This window comes from Bison bison, unplaced genomic scaffold, assembly GCF_000754665.1.
Source record: "Bison bison bison isolate TAMUID 2011002044 unplaced genomic scaffold, Bison_UMD1.0 scf7180017861046, whole genome shotgun sequence".
NCBI lineage: Eukaryota > Metazoa > Chordata > Mammalia > Artiodactyla > Bovidae > Bison > Bison bison.
Window position 1 is genome coordinate 68539 of NW_011491618.1, and position 20631 is coordinate 89169.

A 20631-nucleotide genomic window follows, 5' to 3' on the forward strand; every position below is an offset into this window, starting at 1 on the left:
CAGGTTCACGGTTCACGTATTGCTGAAGCCTGGCTTGGAGAATTTTGAGCATTACTTTACTAGCGTGTGAGATGAGTGCAATTGTGCGGTAGTTTGAACATTCTTTGGCATATCCTTTCTTTGGGATTGGTAACCTATACTAAAGTGGTAGCAGTGGAATAGGAAAGAGGTAGATGAGTTCAAGAGATATTTGGAGGTAGAATCAATGCGTCATGGAAATTGATCATTTGTGAGGGAATGAAGGACAGCTGCCTAGGTTTCATTTTGGGGGTAATGTTTAATAAATGGAGAATTCTTTGCAGGGAAAACAAATTTGAAGGAGGACCATTAAGATACTTGTGAAACCAACCAGTAGAAATGTAGATATATAACTTCTCATCTTTTGAGGGGTCCAGTCTTTTTGGGAAGATAAATATGCTTAACGGGAGGAACTGATACAAGTCAGTATGTACATGTTTGCACAGATAATAGTAAATTCAGTAAAGAGAGATCCTTGTGGACTGGAAAGATGGAAAAGGTTTCTGGAAGGAGTAGAACTTAGAGCTTTAGAAAGTCAGAAGGGTTTGAGTTGGTAGAGGAGAATATGCTTGGCACAGAATGGCATGAGCAAAAGCCCAAAGTTGAAAATGGTGCTCAGGAACAAGAAAACAATAAAAATTATAGCCTTGTCTAGAATGGGAATTGAGAACAGAAAAGATAAGGTTTTGCTAGTCAGGTAGAATCAGGTTACAAGGGGACTTAACATCCAGGCTGAGGAGTTTAGATTTAATTTGTTGGTAAAATAGCCATTATAAGTTTTTGAATAGAAAAATTATAATGAAAGCACTGCTGGGGAAAAAATTAATCTGGTGCTATTGGGAAGGTGGCACAAGGCAAGACTTAGGGAGAATACAGGCTAGTAAGTTACACAGTAGTGGACATCAGGGTTTATCAGTCTTGGCACTATTGATGTTTTCAGCAAGCTAATTTTTTGTTGTGGGGATATTGTCCTGTGTTTTGTAGTGTCCTTGCCGTCTACCTGCTATATGCCCACTCCATTTGTGACAAACAAAATGCCCCCTAGACATTACTACATGTCCTTTGTGGGACAAAATTGCCCAAACTGAGAACTATTGATGTAGACCTGAAGTAAATTAGCGTTCAAGAAATTACACTCTAATGTATAGTAGGAAAATTCCAAAGTGATTTTTTTTCTTCATACCTTCTTATGTTGTCCATTTTTTTTTAATGGTCTAAAAGAAGACACCTATTTTCTTTTTTGAAAAAAAACAAGAATGACACAATCTAGGTGGTCATATTTAAGTCTGAGTTAGTTGTACAATTTACAGAGGTTTGTTTATATTTAAAATAATATTTCATATTTAAGAAGAGCAACAAGGAGAAGGAACTTTGCCATTTAATTTCTGTGGTGTTGATTTAATTATCTTTAAAAGTCAGTGTGGCCTAGAACTGACTCGTTAGTTTAATCAGCAAAATTTCTCTTTTAACCTTATTTGGGGGCTCAGTGATGGTGCTCAGTTTGGCTTCATAACCTTTAGCAGCATTTCTTCCATCTGGCTTTAATTTGTAGAACACCTGAAGTGATGCACTGAGTGTTATTCTTTTAGGGGCAGGTTTACACCAGCAGTTGAGCAAGGGAAGGGATGAATGGGGGCAGGGGGCAGGGGCGGGGCCCAGCGGATAGTCGCTAATCTTAGCCCTGCCTGTCATCAGCTACCAATTTGTCATGCTTTAGAGAATAGTTCATTCCCCACTCCATTCCCCCAGAAGATACATACTGTCACTCACATGCTTGAGCAGAGTGTAATGGGAGCTATATGTGTCAAGTTTCACTTCCAGGATGTGTGCGAGTTTTTACTGGCTGCCTTCATGATCACTTTCTGACCCCCTTAAGAATTGGTGATAAAGGAATGATTTTATTCTGAGCAAAACTTGATTTTAAATCAGAAATGGATAGTACTCTTAAATATGATACTTCTACTTCTTTACTTTTGAAAAGAAAGAAACTCAAAAATTCTAGGGCTTTTTGGCCATAGTATTTACGTGCCAGATTTTCCTGGTAAGCAGTAGCAATGACGATGACAGAGCTGGTGAATCAATCATTGGGTCTTTTGTGAATTGTGTGTTACAAAATCAACAATTGTGGCATATATGGGAGGCGTTATATAATACAAACTATCAATTATACCTGTAGAATTTGTTAATCTTAAGAGCTGGAAAAGGTTTTTAGGTACGTAATGTGTGCCAGTCAATATACTAGAAACACCATATCATTTCATTTAATCTACACAAGTCCAAAAATAGAGTTCCACTTTTCAGATGAGAAAATTGAGGCTGAGAAAAGTTAAATAATTCCCCAAAGTCTCACTGCTGAAGTCCTGGAATACAAGTTTGAACACAGGTCTCCAACATCAAATTGTGGATCTGTTCTTTCTACTCTCGGTGTTCTTTCAGTAGGTTCTTAGGAAATCCCCATATTTTATAAAGGAGTACTTAGGTGGCAATTATTTGTGTTAGAAACAGAGTTCTATGTACCACAGAGTTTGTTTCAAGATTTCCAGACATCCTCAACTATTGGATGTATAATAATATAGAGAAATTTAAGACTAACGTGTAAAATGCTAGCAATGGGAGGACAGCAAAAAGTCAAAGATCATTTGTTTATTCATTCATTGTACATTAGTTAAGCACCTACTTAAAAAGTATATACTTTTGGGAGTATCCAGTGAGCAAAACCAGATGTAGTCCCTACCTTTCTAGAGTTTATATTATAGTGAGGAAGATGTTACTCATATAATCTCTTGAATATGTGTAAAATCACAACAGTGAGAAATACTGCAAAGGAAAGGTACTTGGTGTTATCAGGGTGTATAAGAATGCCTAAGCTCATCTGGGTATCCTATAAAAAACCTTCCCTGGAAAAGAAGGAAGTCCAAAGGATGACTAGAATTAGCATAGATTGAAGGAAAGGAGGGAGTATGCCAGGCAAAATGGACTGTGTATAAAGGACCTGTGGCAGAAGGATAACGTGGCAGATTTGAGGAGCTGAAAGAAGGTCATCGTGCTAACAGGGACAGCATGAGAAAACATGATACAAGATGAACGAAGAGGTAGGTACAGACTGTAGCACACTGCCAATTCTGTGGCTTGCCTTTTATTGCCAAGGACAGTCAGAAGCCACTGAAGGATTTTAAGTAAAGATCAGATCTGACTTGTGAAAAACTCATAGGAAGAGAAAATGAATCATAGGGTAGAAAAGAATTCAGAGGGGCTAAATAAGACACTGTTAAAGACACTTTTTCCACAGGGAAAAAGTGGTCTGACTTTAAAAGTAAATGTTTATTGAGTTTCTTCCTTTCACTATTATTACAGTTTCCTAATTTAAATGAGTATATTTGAAAGATACCTATAGGCATAGTTCCAGAACCCTAGGTCATCTGTGGTCTGGTAAAACACCAAAAGGCCAGATTAGTTCTTTAGGGGGTTTAGAATTTAACCAGGCATTGTGCTAAGCTTATCTCAGAGGTAAGTGTTTTTATCCTTATTTTACAGGCGATTAAAGCTAAATCTCAGAGAATTGACTTAGTCGTCTAGATTAATGTCAGAGGAATCTTTTTTATCTGCCTTAGATTGAGGTGTGGGGATCATATTAAGCATTCAATAAATAATTGAGTCAAATTAAATTTAAATATGTTTTTAACTGTTGTTTTTTGAATACCTTTTAACTACCTTTGGTGTGTTGTAGTATAGAGGAAAAGTAAATTAGATAGCAGTGATTCTGTAGTACGTTTAAAACCTATTCTTATTATGTTCACTCCTTGCTAATGCCACATATTTTTGTTCTAAGGCTCAGCTACCCAACTGTTTGATAAAAAAAAAGCATGATGATAGTGACCAGATACTTGCCTATAGAATAATACCTGACTTATTCATAATTTCTCATTGTCAGTAGAGACCTGAAAAAAATTCAAAATGTTAAGGCTTTGTGCAGCCCACCCAAAGAAGTTGATTTTCTCAAATTGGTTAAATATTAATTTTTTACTGCAATCAGGATCATATAGCAAGGTAAATGATCAATAAATGTTCACCAAATGGATGAATACTTTGTTTCAAAAAGTGGTAGGCATATTGAATAAGATAAGGAAAACGATCTAAGTAGTATGGAAACACGATCTCAGTTCAGTCACATCGGACTCTTTGAGACCCCATCTACTGCAGCACACCAGGCCTCCCTGTCTATCACCAACTCCTGGAGTTTGTTCAAACTCATGTCCATTGAGTCGGTGATGCCATCCAACCATCTCATCCTCTGTCTTCCCCTTCTCCTCCTGCCTTCAATCTTTCCCAGCTTCAGGGTCTTTTCAAATGAGTCAGTTCTTCGCATCAGGTGGCCAAAGTGTTGGAGTTTCAGCTTCAGCATTAGTCCTCTTAATGAATATTCAGGACTGATTTCCTTTAGGATGGACTGGTTGGATCTCCTTGCAGTCCAAAGGACTCTCAAGAGTCTTCTCCAACACCACAGTTCAAAGGCACCAATTCTTCGGCGCTCAGCTTGAAAAACCATAGCTTTGACTAGATGGACCTTTGTTGGCAAAGTAATGTCTCTGCTTTTTAGTGTACTCTCTAGGTTGGTCATAACTTTTCTTCCAAAGAGCAAGCGTCTTTTAATTTCATGGCTGCAATCACCATCTGCAGTGATTTTGGAGCCCATAAAAATAAAGTCAGTCACTCTTTCCACTCTTTCCCCATCTATTTGCCATGAGGTGATGGGACCAGATGCCATGATTTTAGCTTTCTGAATGTTGAGCTTTACGCCAACTTTTTCACTCTCCTCTTTCAGTTTCATCAAGAGGCTCTTGAGTTCCTCTTCACTTTCTGCCATAAGGGTAGTGTCATCTGCATATCTGAGGTTATTGATATTTCTCCTGGCAATCTTGATTCCAGCTTGTGCTTCATCCAGCCCAGCGTTTCTCATGATGTACTCTACATATAACGTGATCTAGGCTACTATTAACTGGAAAAATCTGGTTATCTTTCAGGTATTTATAGGTCACACCACTAAAATATTATTACCCCCAAATCTGATGTATTCTAACTGCTAAGTTGGACTGACCTGTATCTGCTTACCAGATTCTTGATTCCTTTATAACGTTTTACTTACCTGTATCAAGGAAGAAACCACTAGATGTTACTTTGTATTATTTTATATTGCCAACAATGATTTAATCATGTTAGTAAATTTAATTATAGTAGGAATATTTTATATTTTACCTCCATATTGGGTTACTAAAAGTTTGTAGGTCAGTAAGTGGAAATTAGATTCAGAGTTTTAAAACACTTATTCAACAAGCATTTATTGAGCATTCACTATGTTTAAAGACAATTATCTAGGATAATTAGGGAAATAACCACTTAAGTAGGATAACCAGGGAATTATAGAGAAAAAGAGAATCTGACTTTTACCCACAGAAGTTGCAGCCTAGTTTATCAAACAATATATATGACTAAATCTAATAAACAGCTTGATATATTTTTTTGAAGTAGAGACAGAATTTTCTGGGACCTCATAGGATGGAGTCATTAATATTGCATGGGATAGATCAGTGAAAGGAAGATACCATGTAAGCTGAATTTTGAAGAAGACATATTTCACGAGGTAGAAGTTAAAGGACAGCCCAAACAGTACTTTGAAATGTGAAAGTACAGCTGATGTTTAGGCACTGATGGAGGCCTTTTCTGGTTCTAGACCATAGGCAGCTTTGGTGAGAGATGAGCAACAGCTGAAAAGGGATAATGAAGGCCCAAAGGAATTTGAATGGTTTACTAAGGAATTTGTACTTTATTCTGTAGCTGTTTATTGTGTAAACTTTGTGGGACCATCCAGGAGGAATCATTAGGAAGTTTTGATCAGGGATGAAGACATGAAAATGATGATGGCAGCATCTGAAATTTATTGACTAGTTATTAGGTATATGCAAGGAACCAGTGTGTACTTTATTGGAGTCTTTATGTTTTAAATGAAGAAACTAAGACTTAAGAAACATTGTTACCTGCCCAAGACACAGAACTAGTAAGTCATGGAACATGAATTTGAGCTCCTGTCCAAACTCAGGATTTCTGGGATAGGATGGATTACATTACAGCCTACAGGCAGGAAGACCACTTAGGGAACTACAAGTTTAGAGAAAAGATTCAGTTACAGACTGGGACTAGAAAAAAGGGGGATGAGACCCTAGGTACTTTTCTTTAGGTACAGTTCAGTTCAGTTCAGTCACTCAGTCGTGTCAGACTCTTTGCGACCCCATGAATCGCAGCACACCAGGCCTCCCTGTCCATCACGAACCCCCGGAGCTCACTCAGACTCACGTCCATCGAATCAGTGATGCCATCCAGCCATCTCATCCTCTGTCGTCCTCTTCTCCTCCTGCCCCAATCCCTCCCAGCAGCAGGGTCTTTTCCAATGAGTCAACTCTTCGCATGAGGTAGCCAAAGTACAGTTCTGTAAATGATGGTTAAATTCACTAACCAAACTAAAAGATTTAAAATCTTTTAAATCCATGATGAACCTAAATTGAATTACCAGTGCAATAGTTATTTCATATATACTTAGCCAACATATATGACCTTGTATGAGCTTCCAAGATGGCACCAGTGGTAAAGAATCTGCCTGCCAATGAAGAAGATGTAAGGGGTGCGGGTTCAATCCCTGGATCCGGAAGATCTTCTGGAGGAAGGCATGGCACTCCAGAAGTATTCTTTCCTGAAGAATCTCATGGACAGAGGAGCCTGGCAAGCTATGGTCCATAGAGTTGCACAGTGAGACATGGCTGAAGCAACTTAGCATGCACACAGAGGCCTCCAGTTTAGAAAGCTTTATGAAGTTGATATTATTAAAGCTGGGTCTACAAGGATGTACAATTTATAAGAGTAGGTAGATGAAGGAGCCCACGCTCCTCAGGGAAGGAAAAGGAAATACAAAGACACAGAGGTCTAAAAGTTCATGGAGAATTAAGTGAGTAAATTCAAATGTTAGGAGCCATACTGTGAAGAGCCTCATCTAATAGGTTACGGAGTTTACACTGTGGATATTGAGGTTTTATTACTTAAATTAGATGTGTTGATTTGAGTATTATATGCAAGGCTCTGTGCTAAGAGTTACTGTGAAACTGTATATTTATGTTTTTTTTCCCTCTATTTACAGGCTGCTATATGGCAAGCACTAAACCACTATGCTTACAGAGATGCAGTTTTCCTAGCAGAGCGACTGTATGCAGAAGGTTTGTAATCTCTTCCTTTCCAAGAACCATAAAAGAATAAAATACATGGAATTTCGTCACTTCTTAGGACTGTAACAAGATTCTGTGTATCACTTTTTTTTTTTTCGGCTCTGCCTCAAGGCATGTGGGATCTTAGTTCCCCAACCAGGGATGGAACCGTGCCCCCTGCATTGAAAGCACAGAGTTTTAACCACTGGACCACCAGGAAAGTCCCATGGGTATTACTCTTGTTTTATCTTTGATTGACACTAGTTCATAAAAATTTTTTCCCAGTATCTGTGCAGCTTTTTATATGCTACTTTTAGTAACTATGTAGACTTGCTTTGGATTTTGCCCTGTGGTTTACTTAATCATGTTCCAGTCTTTAGGTATTTTTTTCTTTTTTTTTTTAGAGTCTATATTCTGTGGTTTAGAGCATGGATTTTGAGCCTTCAGCCTTAGTACAAACCCTAACCCTTAAACATTCTGTAGTATACCTTGGGCAAGCTATTTAACGTTTGAGTATTTCAGATTTCTCATCTGTAAAATAAAGGTAATTATTGTCTCTTGGAATTGAAAAATGAAATAATATATTTAAAGCACTTGGCATGGCCTTCTGGCACTGTAATAAATTCAACATCAGCTGGTATTAGTGGGGTTTTTTGTGTGTCACTGATTATTATAATCTTCATAAGATGCTTCCCAGGTGGTACTAGTAGTAGAGAACCTCCCTGCCTACGCAGGAGACATAAGAGATGTGGATCTGATCCCTGGGTCAGGAAGATCCCCTGGAGGAAGAAACGGCAGCCCACTCCAGTACTCTTGCCTGAAGAATCCCATGGACAGTGGAGCCTGGCAGGCTACAGTCCATGGGTCTCAAAGAGTCAGGCACGACTGAAGTGACTTAGCACATTAGCAAAAATGCTAAGATAATTATGTACAGCTTTGTCATTTTCCTTGTGTTATGTACTCTAGGATAGAATTTACAAGTCAAAGTAGGTGGTGGTTGTCATTTAGTCGCTAAGTTGTGTCCGACTCTTTTTGCGACTCCATAGACTGTATAGCCTGTCGGGCTCCTCTGTCCATGGGATTTCCAGGCAAGAATACTGGAGTGGGTTACCATTTCCTTCTCCAGGGGATATTCCTGACCCAGGGATCGAACCCATGTCTCCTGCATTGGCAAGTGGATTCTTTACCCACTGAGGCAGAAGGAAAGCCCTATACAAGTCAAAATGCGTGAGCAGTTCTACGTCAAATTACTTTTGCCTGGTTGATAACCCAGCAGAGAGACTTGTGATAATCACTATGTCAACAATAGTATAAGACTTCCTTCATGGCCCTATCAGTATCAGACTTACTGTTATAATGTGTTTTTGCTTACTAGAAAATTGTGAAGTATTTTGTCTTCCTTTTTATAATTCTGAAGGATGCTGGGTATTTTCTCAAGTGTTAGTTTTACATTTATTCCTGTTTCTGTGAACTCTATCTTTGTTTATTGCATATTTGCCCCAGATTGTTTGCTTTTTAATCTTAATTCTGTTGATTTTTATAATCTAATCTTTTAAATTTTATTTAGTAGCTTTATCATTTAAACTTTCTCCTGTTGCTCCAGTAGCTGGAAGAATTGTCATTTTTCTATAACTCAAGAAATATATAGTTCTTGGTAATTTAAAAAGTTTTTAAAAATGTATCATAGTGTTATTACTTAATTTAGTCAGTGTTATTTATTAAATGCTTTTTTCCCTCCCACGTGGTACTTTATGTGGTTTTGTGTTAAATTTTTTTTTAAACATTGTACTCTGTTCCCAGAACCTCTCCTCTCTTTCATCAGTTGATTTTCTATTTTTAACTCAATATCATACTATTTTATTATTAACACTTTATTATATTGTCTTTTAACATCTAATAAGGCCTGTCTCCATCATTTTTTCCCCCGTTTCATTCTTTGGTAGGAATACCCTTTTTTTAATTCTTTCATTTTATGTGTGTATTTTATTAATGTTTTGAAATTTCACAAATATTTTGGTCAGTGCTCTCCTGAAACCATATAAGTCTATGAGTTAATTTAGGAAGTATTATCTTACTATACTATAACTGTCTTATCTAGAAACAGTGCTGCCTTCTTACTCCAGTGTTTAAATCAGTTTTCCCACTTATTGAATAACCTCCCATTGGATTACTTACCAAAAGTTTTTTTATGATTGTAGGTAAGTTTTATTTTTGTGTGTCTGCAGGAACTAGTAATGGAACCTTTCTGCTCAGTTATATGATTTTACTCTAAAAAAGTGCTTCGTAACTGAACTGCAGGCATAGAAGGTAGATACTAGGGGTTTGCTAGACATGTGTCAATGGAGAAGGCAATGGCACCCCACTCCAGTACTCTTGCCTTGAAAATCCCATGGACGGAGGAGTCTGGAAGGCTGCAGTCCATGGGGTCGCTGAGGGTCGGACATGACTGAGTGACTTCACTTTCACTTTTCACTTTCATGCATTGGAGAAGGAAATGGCAACCCACTCCAGTGTTCTTGCCTGGAGAATCCCAGGGACAGGGGAGCCTGGTGGGCTGCCATCTATGGGGTCACACAGAGCCGGACACAACTGAAGTGACTTAGCAGCTTAGCAGCAGCAGACATGTGTCAAAAAAGGACAAGGGATAAGAACATTAAAGAATATAGACAGGAAATGTAAACTACAGAGGAAAGTTAACTCAGGGATTGATAAATAAGAGGATTTAGGAGAGGTACTGGAAATCCAGATGAAGTCGAATTGGTAGATGTATGGAAATAACATAGGAGAGGAAGACTATGAATGAGGTGCAGAATTCTTTTATTAATGAAGCAGAATGTCTTGAATTTAGTAACCAAGAGTTAAAAGGGGAAGATATGCATCTCACCAGCAAGGAATTTCACAAAAGAGCAAAGGATGCTACTTGGAAATAAACAGCTGGGAGAAGCAAGGAGGAAGCCACGCTGGCCCTGGGGCCGGAGGGACTAGCATCCCTTTGAGAGAGCTGTCAGGTCCTTGGGAAGGAGAGGCATTCTTGAGGAAAGTTGGGAAGGTCTATGGAGCAGAAGTCTTAGGTCCAAATGAAAAGATTAAGAAAAGTGAGAGCCTTACAAAGAAGGTGATATGACAGATTGCCCAACTCTGCAAATAAAAGCAAGGTTTATTGTGGACAATCTACTTACATATATTTTCAGTGATACCTAAGCAGCCCTCATGTTTTCCTGACTTACACTTTTTCTTTTTTAGTTTGTTAACATTAAGCAGTTTCTAGTTAGTTTCCAAAAGTTTGCAAATTAGTGGTTTCAAATTTAGATGATCGGATTTTCCCATAGAGTTGAGGCAGGATTCCAGATTAATCCACATAAAACTGTTTAATCCACTTTCTGTCTGTTTCTAATAAAGTGCTTAACTCTTGGAAAGTTGCTCATTGTTAGTTTCTCTCAATATGAAACCTAACTACTCTTGACTGTATTTCTTTGAAGTGCAATGGAAGTGCAATGGGAGCAGATACTATTCCAGCTCAATAATAATCACAGTACCTTCTAGTATTTATGGATTTCTTACTGTGTACTAGGTACTCTGAGTACTTAATACTTATTCTTTATTTAGTCTTCAACAGCTCCATAAAATAGACATTGCTATTACCATTTTAGAAATGAAGAAACTAAGACCATTGTTCACCAGGTTTTACCTGTCTTAATGATTAATGGGCCAGGTGTAGAAATTGCATTGAGTACAGCGCTTTCTGTAAATTTGGCTTAGCTGAAGAGAGCTTAATCAGAGTAAAAGATTCAGCATCTGATTCTCTTCTCTGTCTTAGCCATTATAGTGAGAGCCCAAATTCACAGAAATATGTGACTGCAAATGGCAACATTAAAAAAAATTATTTCTAGTTATGTTAAGGTAATCATTGAAGGAAGTTGTCCAAATACTACTAAAAATATGGCATATTGTATCATTTTTAGGCCATTACTAGTGGAAAATTTTATAAATATATCTTGTCGCTAGAAATTCAAGTCACTTTGTCATATGGGGGGACAAAAAGGATATCTGGCCCATTGGCCTATTCTTTTACTGTCATAGTTAAATTATTACTGATGAAAAAGATGATGCTATTTTAAAAAAATATTCTTTTATTTTTATTTATTTATTGGCCATGCCATGCCACTTGCAGGATCTCAGTTCCGTAACCAGGGATTGAACCCTAGACCACATTCAGGGATTGAAAGCCCAGAATCCTAACCACTAGGCACCAGGGAACTCCTAATGCTGTTTTTTAAAATCATTATAGTTTTCATTTTCATTATGTGTTAGTGAACTAAGACTCTGGTCTTCCCAATGATCTTTTTAAATCCAAGGCTCAGCTATTTCATTGCATCAATCAGATGTTTCACATAATTATCACATATATCAAACTCAATTCATGCAAAACTGGATTCATAATGTTCCCACCCTATTCTAAAACACCACTGTGTCTCAGTAAAAAAGCCTTCTTATTAATTTTCCTGTGTTTAGTCTTTCCTGCTGCTTTGATTTCCCCCCTCCCAAATCAACCCCATTCTCTTTACCTTGTAAAATCCTTTAGAGATGTATAATAGCTATAAAAATTTATCCCTAAATCTTTACACAGTTTGCATAGTCCTATATGATCTGGCCATCTGCTTTCTCCTTATGTATTGCCATTTCCTTTTAAAATTTCCACCAGCCTTCTTACCTGTGGTGTATTTACAACAATCATGTTTTCAAAGTATTTAAAAATATTAACCCCCATTATCTATAAGTATAAAACCAGTTAGTACTGAAATTTAGGGTGTGAACACACATGAGGAAAATAAAAATTCAGAATAGTATTAAAATACTGAAGTTGTATATATAGATGAAGTGTTCAACAACAGAAATGACTCTGAAAAGGGTAGAATGAATCTTGCATCATATGTAAAGTATAGCACCCAGGCATTTGAAATCAGTCAGCAAAAAAGTGATAAGATAGAATCACTTGAGTTTGTGGCTGAACATTACGTATGTATACCCCATGTAAATATCAGATGACTAGTCAGGTATTGTAAATTTAGAAGGTCAATAATAATAATTTAATAATAGCACATACAACTCTTACTATATATCAGGCACTATCCAAAGTTCTTACATATTAACTCATTTAATTCTAACAGCACTAAGTACTTAGAGGTAGGTATCACTGTGTCCTTATTTTACAGATGAAAAAACTGAGGATGGGAGAAGTTAACTTGCCCTGAGTCACATAGCTAATAAGTGATAGTATGGAAATCCAAACTAAAGAAGCAGTTTGGCTCTAGTATCATTATTCTAATCCATGTGCTGTACTGTCTGTAGGTGATGCGAGAACTTGAAAGATAATCAAGATGAAATGTGTATCACAAATCATAAATGATTCCATAGGTGTTATGCTCTTTGAATACTTAAAACTTAAGTGTTTGTGACAGGGCAGCAAGCACAGTACTCTAACTTCTAAGGAGTTCTCTGTGGTATTTAGAGTTTATCAAGGCTAGATAAAGAGCACTCACCTCAACAAACATTTAAGTCTTACCACTACCGGTCCATTTTGTAAAAGGCTACATATAAATCAACATGAAGAAGAGGTGTCTACCTGGTTTAAAAGCACTGAGAAGCTAATTCATCTTCCCATTTGATGGCAGTGTGTCTGAAGGATGCAAGCTTAAGCTCCTCTTAATTATTTTGAGCTTATATTAAATGACCTACCCTATATTTGAAGCCCAACCTGTTTGTAAGAAGAGGAGTTTCAGTATTGTTCTGTAACTCATCTTTTTCACCTAACAATGCATTCTGAAAAAATTAAGGGTTTTTTTTGGACAACTGTGTTTAGTCATATGGATGTGCCTTGATTTAACTCATACATGATTGATTTATCAGTATTAAGAGTGACTTTGTGGAATCAGTGTTTACTTTATTCCTGATTATAGAATACAGTCATCTCAGGGCCAACCATGGGTTCTGCATCTGGAGATGCAACCAACTGCAGATGGAGAGCTCAGCTCCAGAGGATTGACTGTGTATTATGGACCATATAATTCCCAATCATATATTTTGATTAAGGCTCTTAATAAAAGATGGCAAATAAATGTCATGCAGACATTTATAGCTATTTCCAGATCCTGTTATTTTGATCTCTGCACACTTATACTAGCAAAGCCATGATCAGCCTTAGTTTTTCTGAGTTTTGCACTTGAGGCAGCCACTGTCAGTCATTTGAAGTTACTGTTCCAGATAAAATCTATTTGTCAATACTCTTTCCTTTTTAGATTTATTATAGCCACTCACTGCTGGTTCACTAGCTATGTTTGGACTGTCAGTTTTTTTCTGGGAAGCTTCAAAAACCCACCCCTTTCAGTCCATGTACTTCACGATCCTTCCAGTTCTCAATTTACTTCACTATCTTATAGTTTCATTAAGCTTAAGGTTTGATTAAACCTCTAATCTATAATCTCACTTAAACATAGTTGTTAAGTCATCATACTTCAAAAAAGTAATTGCACTATGACACTAAAATCATACACACAATATTTGGTATCTTTATGTTATTACGGAATTTTACCACAGTGAAAAATTAACCTAGATACACTCAGTGTTTGAAAACAAACATTTGATGAAGCACTTTCATGGCTCAAAGTTGAACTAGCTTTGGAGAGCCATTGTTTTTTGGTATAATAATTAGTTTTTAAATGCTTAATTTATTAGATGACAAGAAATCAGGCCCTTGCAAAATCTAGAAGAAATCACACTTTCTAACTTATGTGAATTAGCACTTGTAGTTCAATGAAATTAACAGTTTGTTCCCATTGCAGTAGAGGTCCCCATTCATTTTTTTACTTCTGAATGATACCACTGTAGATCCTATTAACACCTGTACACTAAAATTCTTAGCATTTACTGCATGACATCTTATTGTACATTGTTTTTTATACTAGGGTTTTGTGAAAAATCATAAGATGGACCAGAGAAGTAGAGTTCTGTTGGTTTTTGCTTGTGCATATATGGCATACAACAACAGGAAAGAAAAAAAAATAACCTTTATAAAAGGAAAATTTCAAGCTACTTTTTTATCCCACATCTTTGAGTTAGCTTTTCAGAAAGATGTGACAAGTTTATCTGTACTTTAAATTTAGTGATTCGCAAAGTTTAGCATGCATCAGAATCACTTGAAGGGTCTATTACCACACAGATTGCTGGTCCCTACTCCCAGAATTACTGATTTTAGTGGGTCTGAGCTGAGATGGGGCCTGAGAACTTCATTTCTCACAAGCTCCATGTTGATCCTGGTATAGGGGGCCACACTTGGGGAATCACAGGCTTAAATGGTTCCTCAGTCTCCTGATATTATTACATAACCCATTTTTAGAAGTACAGAACTTAAGAGTTTCCCTCTTTCTATCCTTACCTCTATAGACTCTCATCTGGGGACTTCCCTGGTGGTTAAGACTCTGTGCTTCTACTACAGTTGGCGAGGGTTTGATCCTGGTAGGGGAACTAAGATCCCACGTGTTGTGCATAGTGGCCAAAAAGGGAAAAAAAAAAAGACTCATCTGAATTGGTTGGGAGGTTGTGAGGATAGAAGTGGGGTGATGGTCAGTTTGGGAGAGAGTAAATAAAGGAGAAGAATGCTACATTTCATTAACCAGGCATTTCCTAATGTTGAAAGAGGTTGATAAATAATTCAGCTCTTGCCATTAAAGAGCAGTTTAATTATTGTTACTGGACAAGTGTCAAGTCAGTCAATTCAATGCTTATATAGTGTGGGTATTCACAATTTAGAATTTTTTTTCCTTTATCTTAAATTATCTTGAATATAATTTACTATGTATTTGGTATTAGAAATAAGTGAGTTTTGTTTGTTTTCCAGTTTGGTCTTTGTTTAATGTAGAAATTTTCAGATTGATAATTAGGTTTATAATGCTGAGTTCCCCTCTCATGAAATTTGACTTCTGTCCTCTCAAAGGATCTCTCAGAAAAATACTACATAAAAATGATGCTTTTCTGATAGTCTGTTTAAGGGCAGTTGTATGCCTGTGTTTGGTCTTCTTAAGGGATTTACAGAGAATACTACAGTTGTCTTCATTGTATTATTTCCTTTTTTTCTTCCGGAAAGAAGGTAGTCAGGACTTGGGGAACTAACTTTTGTATCAGGAAAGTATTTCTCCTTAATTGAAATTTGAATCAATAAATTGTTTTTTGTATTGAATAACATGCCTAATTTTTTTCGTTATTGCTAAACTTGTTTACGTATCGCTAGATAAACAATAATTACCATTCAACATACTGAATAACAGCCCTTTTTTTTTCATGTTTGTTCTTAGTACACTCAGAAGAAGCCTTGTTTTTACTGGCAACCTGTTATTACCGCTCAGGAAAAGCATATAAAGCATATAGACTTTTGAAAGGACACAGTTGTACTACACCGCAATGTAAATACCTGCTTGCAAAATGTTGTGTTGATCTCAGCAAGTAAGTTTCTAAATCTTTTCTACCTAATTTTGTTCTACTTAACTGTAGAATTCTGGATAAAATTCTTTTGATGGATTAGACTCTGACTCCCTTTCTCCCCTCTTGGTAGTAGAGTTTTGTCTATTACAGTAACTTTTGAAATGCTGCTGCCTAGTATTTTGTTATGGAGAGATTTTATTGGTATGGTATAAATAGAATTTAAATCTGGAGAAACCTAAGTTGTAACTAATTCCTATGATTTTGTAAAATGATTGTAATAAACCTGAAAACCTAACTTCCCAGTTCACCTGAGATTAATGCTGCCTTGTGTCTAGACAGTTGTATAATTAGTTATTTGCCCTTCAAAATCATTCTTTTGGGCAACCATTACTCCTTTTAAACAAGGGGACAGATTTAGGAGAACACTTCTTTGGTATATGACAGCTCAACCAAGTCAGCTGTCCATATTCTGAATCTGGAGGCAGCTAGAGATTTAGGTAGTTATGTTCTGTCAGACTTTTTTCTGTGCTGTGAAAAATGGAATAGTGGTAAAAGTGATTAAACAGATAACTGTAAAGCCTGTATATTTAGTTTATAGGTATACAGTCACAGGATTCAAATAAACCCCATTTACTTGATAGGTATACATTGAAAGGATATAAATAAACCCCATAAAGTCTCCATAGTCTGATAAGTATTTATTTGTCCAGTGTCTAATTGAAAACTTTTAAATTACAGCTAAAATATATATATATAAAATTTCTGAGACATTTGCTATTGAATTACTTCTACTCCAAAGATTCTAATGTTGAATTCTTTAAAATATATTTATTTAATTTGCCAGTTTCTTAAGACAGTTCTTACCTTAGACTTTCTTATCCCATTTATAAATATTTATAGTTTTTAAAAAAATCCCACTGTTCCCCTACTTCAAGGAATAATAGAACTAAGAAGAACCACCAAATCTGTTAATGAAGCGCTGTTCATATTTTTCCCCCAGCGTAACAGTCTTCCATTTCTTTTGATGTGAGTAATGTGTATGTTGCTCAGACTAGATTTGTACATACAGACTAAAGGTAACTATTTCTGTTTTTAAAGGGTAAGACTGAAATTTTAAGATGGTAAATTCCCAATCTCCCAAATGATTCTTAATACATGTTTATTGCTATTCTAAAGGTACCATGAACTTTTTACTTTATCTACATGGTAAGAGGTACATTGGTAATGAAGAATGTCTTAACACACTGTGCTTTTTATATTGACTTTTTAAAAAATCTGTGAATGTGTGTTTTAAAGGCTTGCAGAAGGGGAACAGATCTTATCTGGTGGAGTGTTTAATAAGCAGAAAAGCCATGATGATATTGTTACTGAGTTTGGTGATTCAGCTTGCTTTACTCTTTCATTGTTGGGACATGTATATTGGTAAGTAAGAATGATTGAAATTATCAGAAAATTGTTTCTAGTACTATAATGAATTACTACTCAGCGATAAAGAGGAACAAACTACTGATAAACATGATACTTTGGGTGGATTTCAAGAGCATTATGGCAAGTGAAAAAAAGCCAATTTCAAAAATTTACATATTCTGTGATAGCATTAATAGAACATTATTGTTATGACACAGTTACAGTGATAGAGACAGATCAGTGGTTCTCAGACATGAGAGTTGGGGCAAGAGTACTGGGGCTGTAGAGAGGTAGCTAAAGGAGTTTGTTTGGGACTTTGGAACAGTTCTATATCCTGATTGTAGTGGTACTTACCCAAATATATACATGTGATAAAACTTCATAAAAACTATACACAAACAAATAAGTGCACGCAAAAACTGCTGAAATCCAAATTAAATCTGTGGTTTAGTTTACCGTATTATTGTGCTTAGTCACTCAGTCTTATCCGACTCTTTGCCACCCTATGGACTGCAGCCAGCCAGGCTCCTCTGTCCATGGGGATTCTACAGGCATGATATGGAGTGGTTTGCCTATCCCTTTTCCAGGGGATCTTCCCGACCCCAGGAATTGGACTGGAGTCTCCTGCATTGCAGATGGATTCTGTGCCAGCTGAGCTACCAGGGAAGCCCTTACTGTGTTATCCTACTGTCAATTTCCCAGATTTGATCATTGTACTATGGTTATGTTGAAAGCTGTTATTAAGGGAAGCTGGGTGTAGGGAATTCTGTACTATTTTTTCAACTTCTATGTGAGTCTAAAATTATATCAAAATAAAGTTAATAAAGAGAAGGTATTAAATCACAGAAATGCTGTATATATTACTAGTTATTTTATTTTTATTTTTTTAGTTTTCTTTTTTTTTTACTTTACAATATTGATTTGGTTTTGCCATACATCAGCATGAATCCGCCACGGGTGTACACGTGTTGCCAATCCTGAACCCCTCTCCCACCTCCCTCCCCATACCTCTGGGTCATCTCAGTGCACCAGCCCCAAGCTTCCTGTATCCTGCATCGAACCTGGACTGGCGATTCATTTCTTATATGTTATTATACATGTTTCAATGCCATTCTCCCAAATCATCCCCCCCTCCCTCTCCCACAGAGTCCAAAAGACTGTTCTATACATTTGTGTCTCTTTTGCTGTCTCGCATACAGGGTTGTCGTTACCATCTTTCTAAATTCCATATATATGCGTTAGTATACTGTATTGGTGTTTTTACTAGTTATTTTAAAACAAGATCATTTGTTTAAAAGTTTTTGAAGGTACGTTTGTATCAGGTCCTAACCATGAAGGAAGGTTTTTCCTCTTTTTCAGAGAAATAATTATTTTTATTTATCATAAAGATTAAAAGGTCAGGTATCCAATAGGGCACAACCCTGCTCCAAAAACTGGCTTTTCATTTCAACCATCATATTCCTGTTGTGACCAAAGTTGCACTCAGTAATTTAGAAACCTCCTTGTTATAGTTTTGAAGCTACAGCTTGTTATCTTTTATCTCCAGTACTTTGATATAGACATTTCATTGGTCTTTTTGTCTACAGTAACACATGAGACTTGCATCTTTAAGACATGACTGATTCTGAGTCTAGTTCTTAGATTAACCTGTTTCTTCCAGTACCATTTAAATAGCTATTTTCAACCCAAATCCTCTGGAAAACTCCTTTCTGAGTTTTAGTTTTTAAAAAAATTGACCTAAAATTGGGACACTCCAGGCAGCTTAATTTTATTAAATCTTTCCCTCCTTTTGTCTCTCTATTGAGTAATTATAGGTCTGTCTCCCAGATGTGACTATTATAACTCCACATCTGGCTCCTCCCCCAATTTTTTTTTAATTGAAGGATAATTGCTTCACAGAATTTTCTTGTTTTCTGTCAAACCTCAACATGAATTAGCCATAGGTATACATATATCCCCTCTCTTTTGAATCTGCCTCCCCATCCCATCCCTCTAGCTTGATACAGAGCCCCTGTTTGAGTTTCCTGAGCCATACAGCAAATTCCCGTTGGCTGTCTATTTTACATATGGTAATGTACGTTTCCATGTTAGTCTCTCCATACATCTCACCTGCTCCTCCCCTCTCCCCATATCCGTAAGTCTGTTCTCTGTGTCTTTTTCTCCATTGCTGCCCTGCAAATAAACTCTTCAGTACCATTTTTATAGATTCTGTATATATGCATTAGTATATGATATTTATCTTTCTGACTTACTTACTCTTGAATAATAGGCTTTAGGTTCATCCACCTCATGAGAATTGACTCAAGAGTGTTCCTTTTTATGGCTGAGTAATATTCCATTGTGTGTATGTACACCACAACTTCTTTATCCATTTATCTGTCGATGGACATCTAGGTTGCCTCCATGTTCTAACTATTGTAAATAGTGCTGCATTGAACAATAGGATAAAAGTGTCTTTTTCAGTTTTGGTTTTCTCAGGGTATATGCCTAGGAGTGGGATTGCTGGGTCATATGGTGGTTTTGGAGAAGGAAATGGCAACCCACTCCAGTACTCTTGCCTGGAAAATTCCATGGACCGAGGAGCCTGGTAGGCTACAGTCCATAGGGTCACAAAGAGTCAGACACAACTGAGCAACTTCACTTCACTTCACTTCATGGTGGTTTTATTCCTAGTTTTTTAAGGAATCTCCATACCATCTTCCATAGTGGCTGTATCAATTTACATTGAATGTAATTTAAATATTTAATGTATCAATTTACATTCCCACCAACAGTGCAAGAGCGATCCCTTTTCTCCACACCCTCTCCAGCATTTATTGTTTGTAGACTTTTTGGTGATGGCCTCCTTTCTGACCAGTGTGAGGTGATATCTCATTGTAGTTTTGATTTGCATTTCTCTAATAATGAGCGATGTTGAGCATCTTTCATGTGTTTGTTAGCCATCTGTATGTCTTCTTTGAAGAAATGTCTGTTTAGGTCTTTTCCCCACTTTTTGATTGGGTTGTTTATTTTTCTGGTGTTGAGTTATCCCAATTAACTTTTATATTATTTATACATACCAGTATCTATCTGTATGTGTGTGTGTGTATCTAATCTCTTCTTGGTAGACATTTTGTTCTACATTTATTTTATGGTCTATTAATCAGATCATGAGAAATCTAGTTTGCTATTCTCAGAAAGCTTATAATCAATTGTAAGAGAGCACATGAAAGATAAATAAATAGACAAACCATACTTAGTTATAGACATGGTGAGGGGCTGTATAACATAAGTTAGTTTTGGTATAATCTTCAAACATTGAGTTTTCACTGTATTTTTCTTTTCCTGGCCTTATATTAAAAGTTCCCAAGCATTCATTGTCCGCTTTCCACTCCTAATTTTTACTTTCCAAAAATACTCATATCTTTGTTTCCTGTTTTTAAGTTACCCTGCTATACATGGTAAATGAATATATCATTCTTGTTACAGTTATTTTCCCTTTAAG

General features: G+C 36.6%; 1 protein-coding gene across 8 annotated transcripts in view; it reads left to right on the forward strand.

Annotated features, from left to right (window-relative positions):
• The window catches only part of CDC27 (cell division cycle 27), a 58031-nt gene that overhangs the window by 5440 nt on the left and 31960 nt on the right, over positions 1-20631 (forward strand). For 7 of the 8 annotated variants that reach the window (XM_010832368.1, XM_010832369.1, XM_010832373.1 and 4 more), the window contains exons 2-4: positions 7202-7277; positions 15614-15761; positions 17037-17162. In XM_010832368.1, the coding sequence (XP_010830670.1) occupies positions 7202-7277; positions 15614-15761; positions 17037-17162 (350 nt within the window). Of the gene's footprint in view, positions 1-7201; positions 7278-15613; positions 15762-17036; positions 17163-20631 lie in introns of those variants that run through there. The other variant, XM_010832375.1, reaches the window with a different exon arrangement.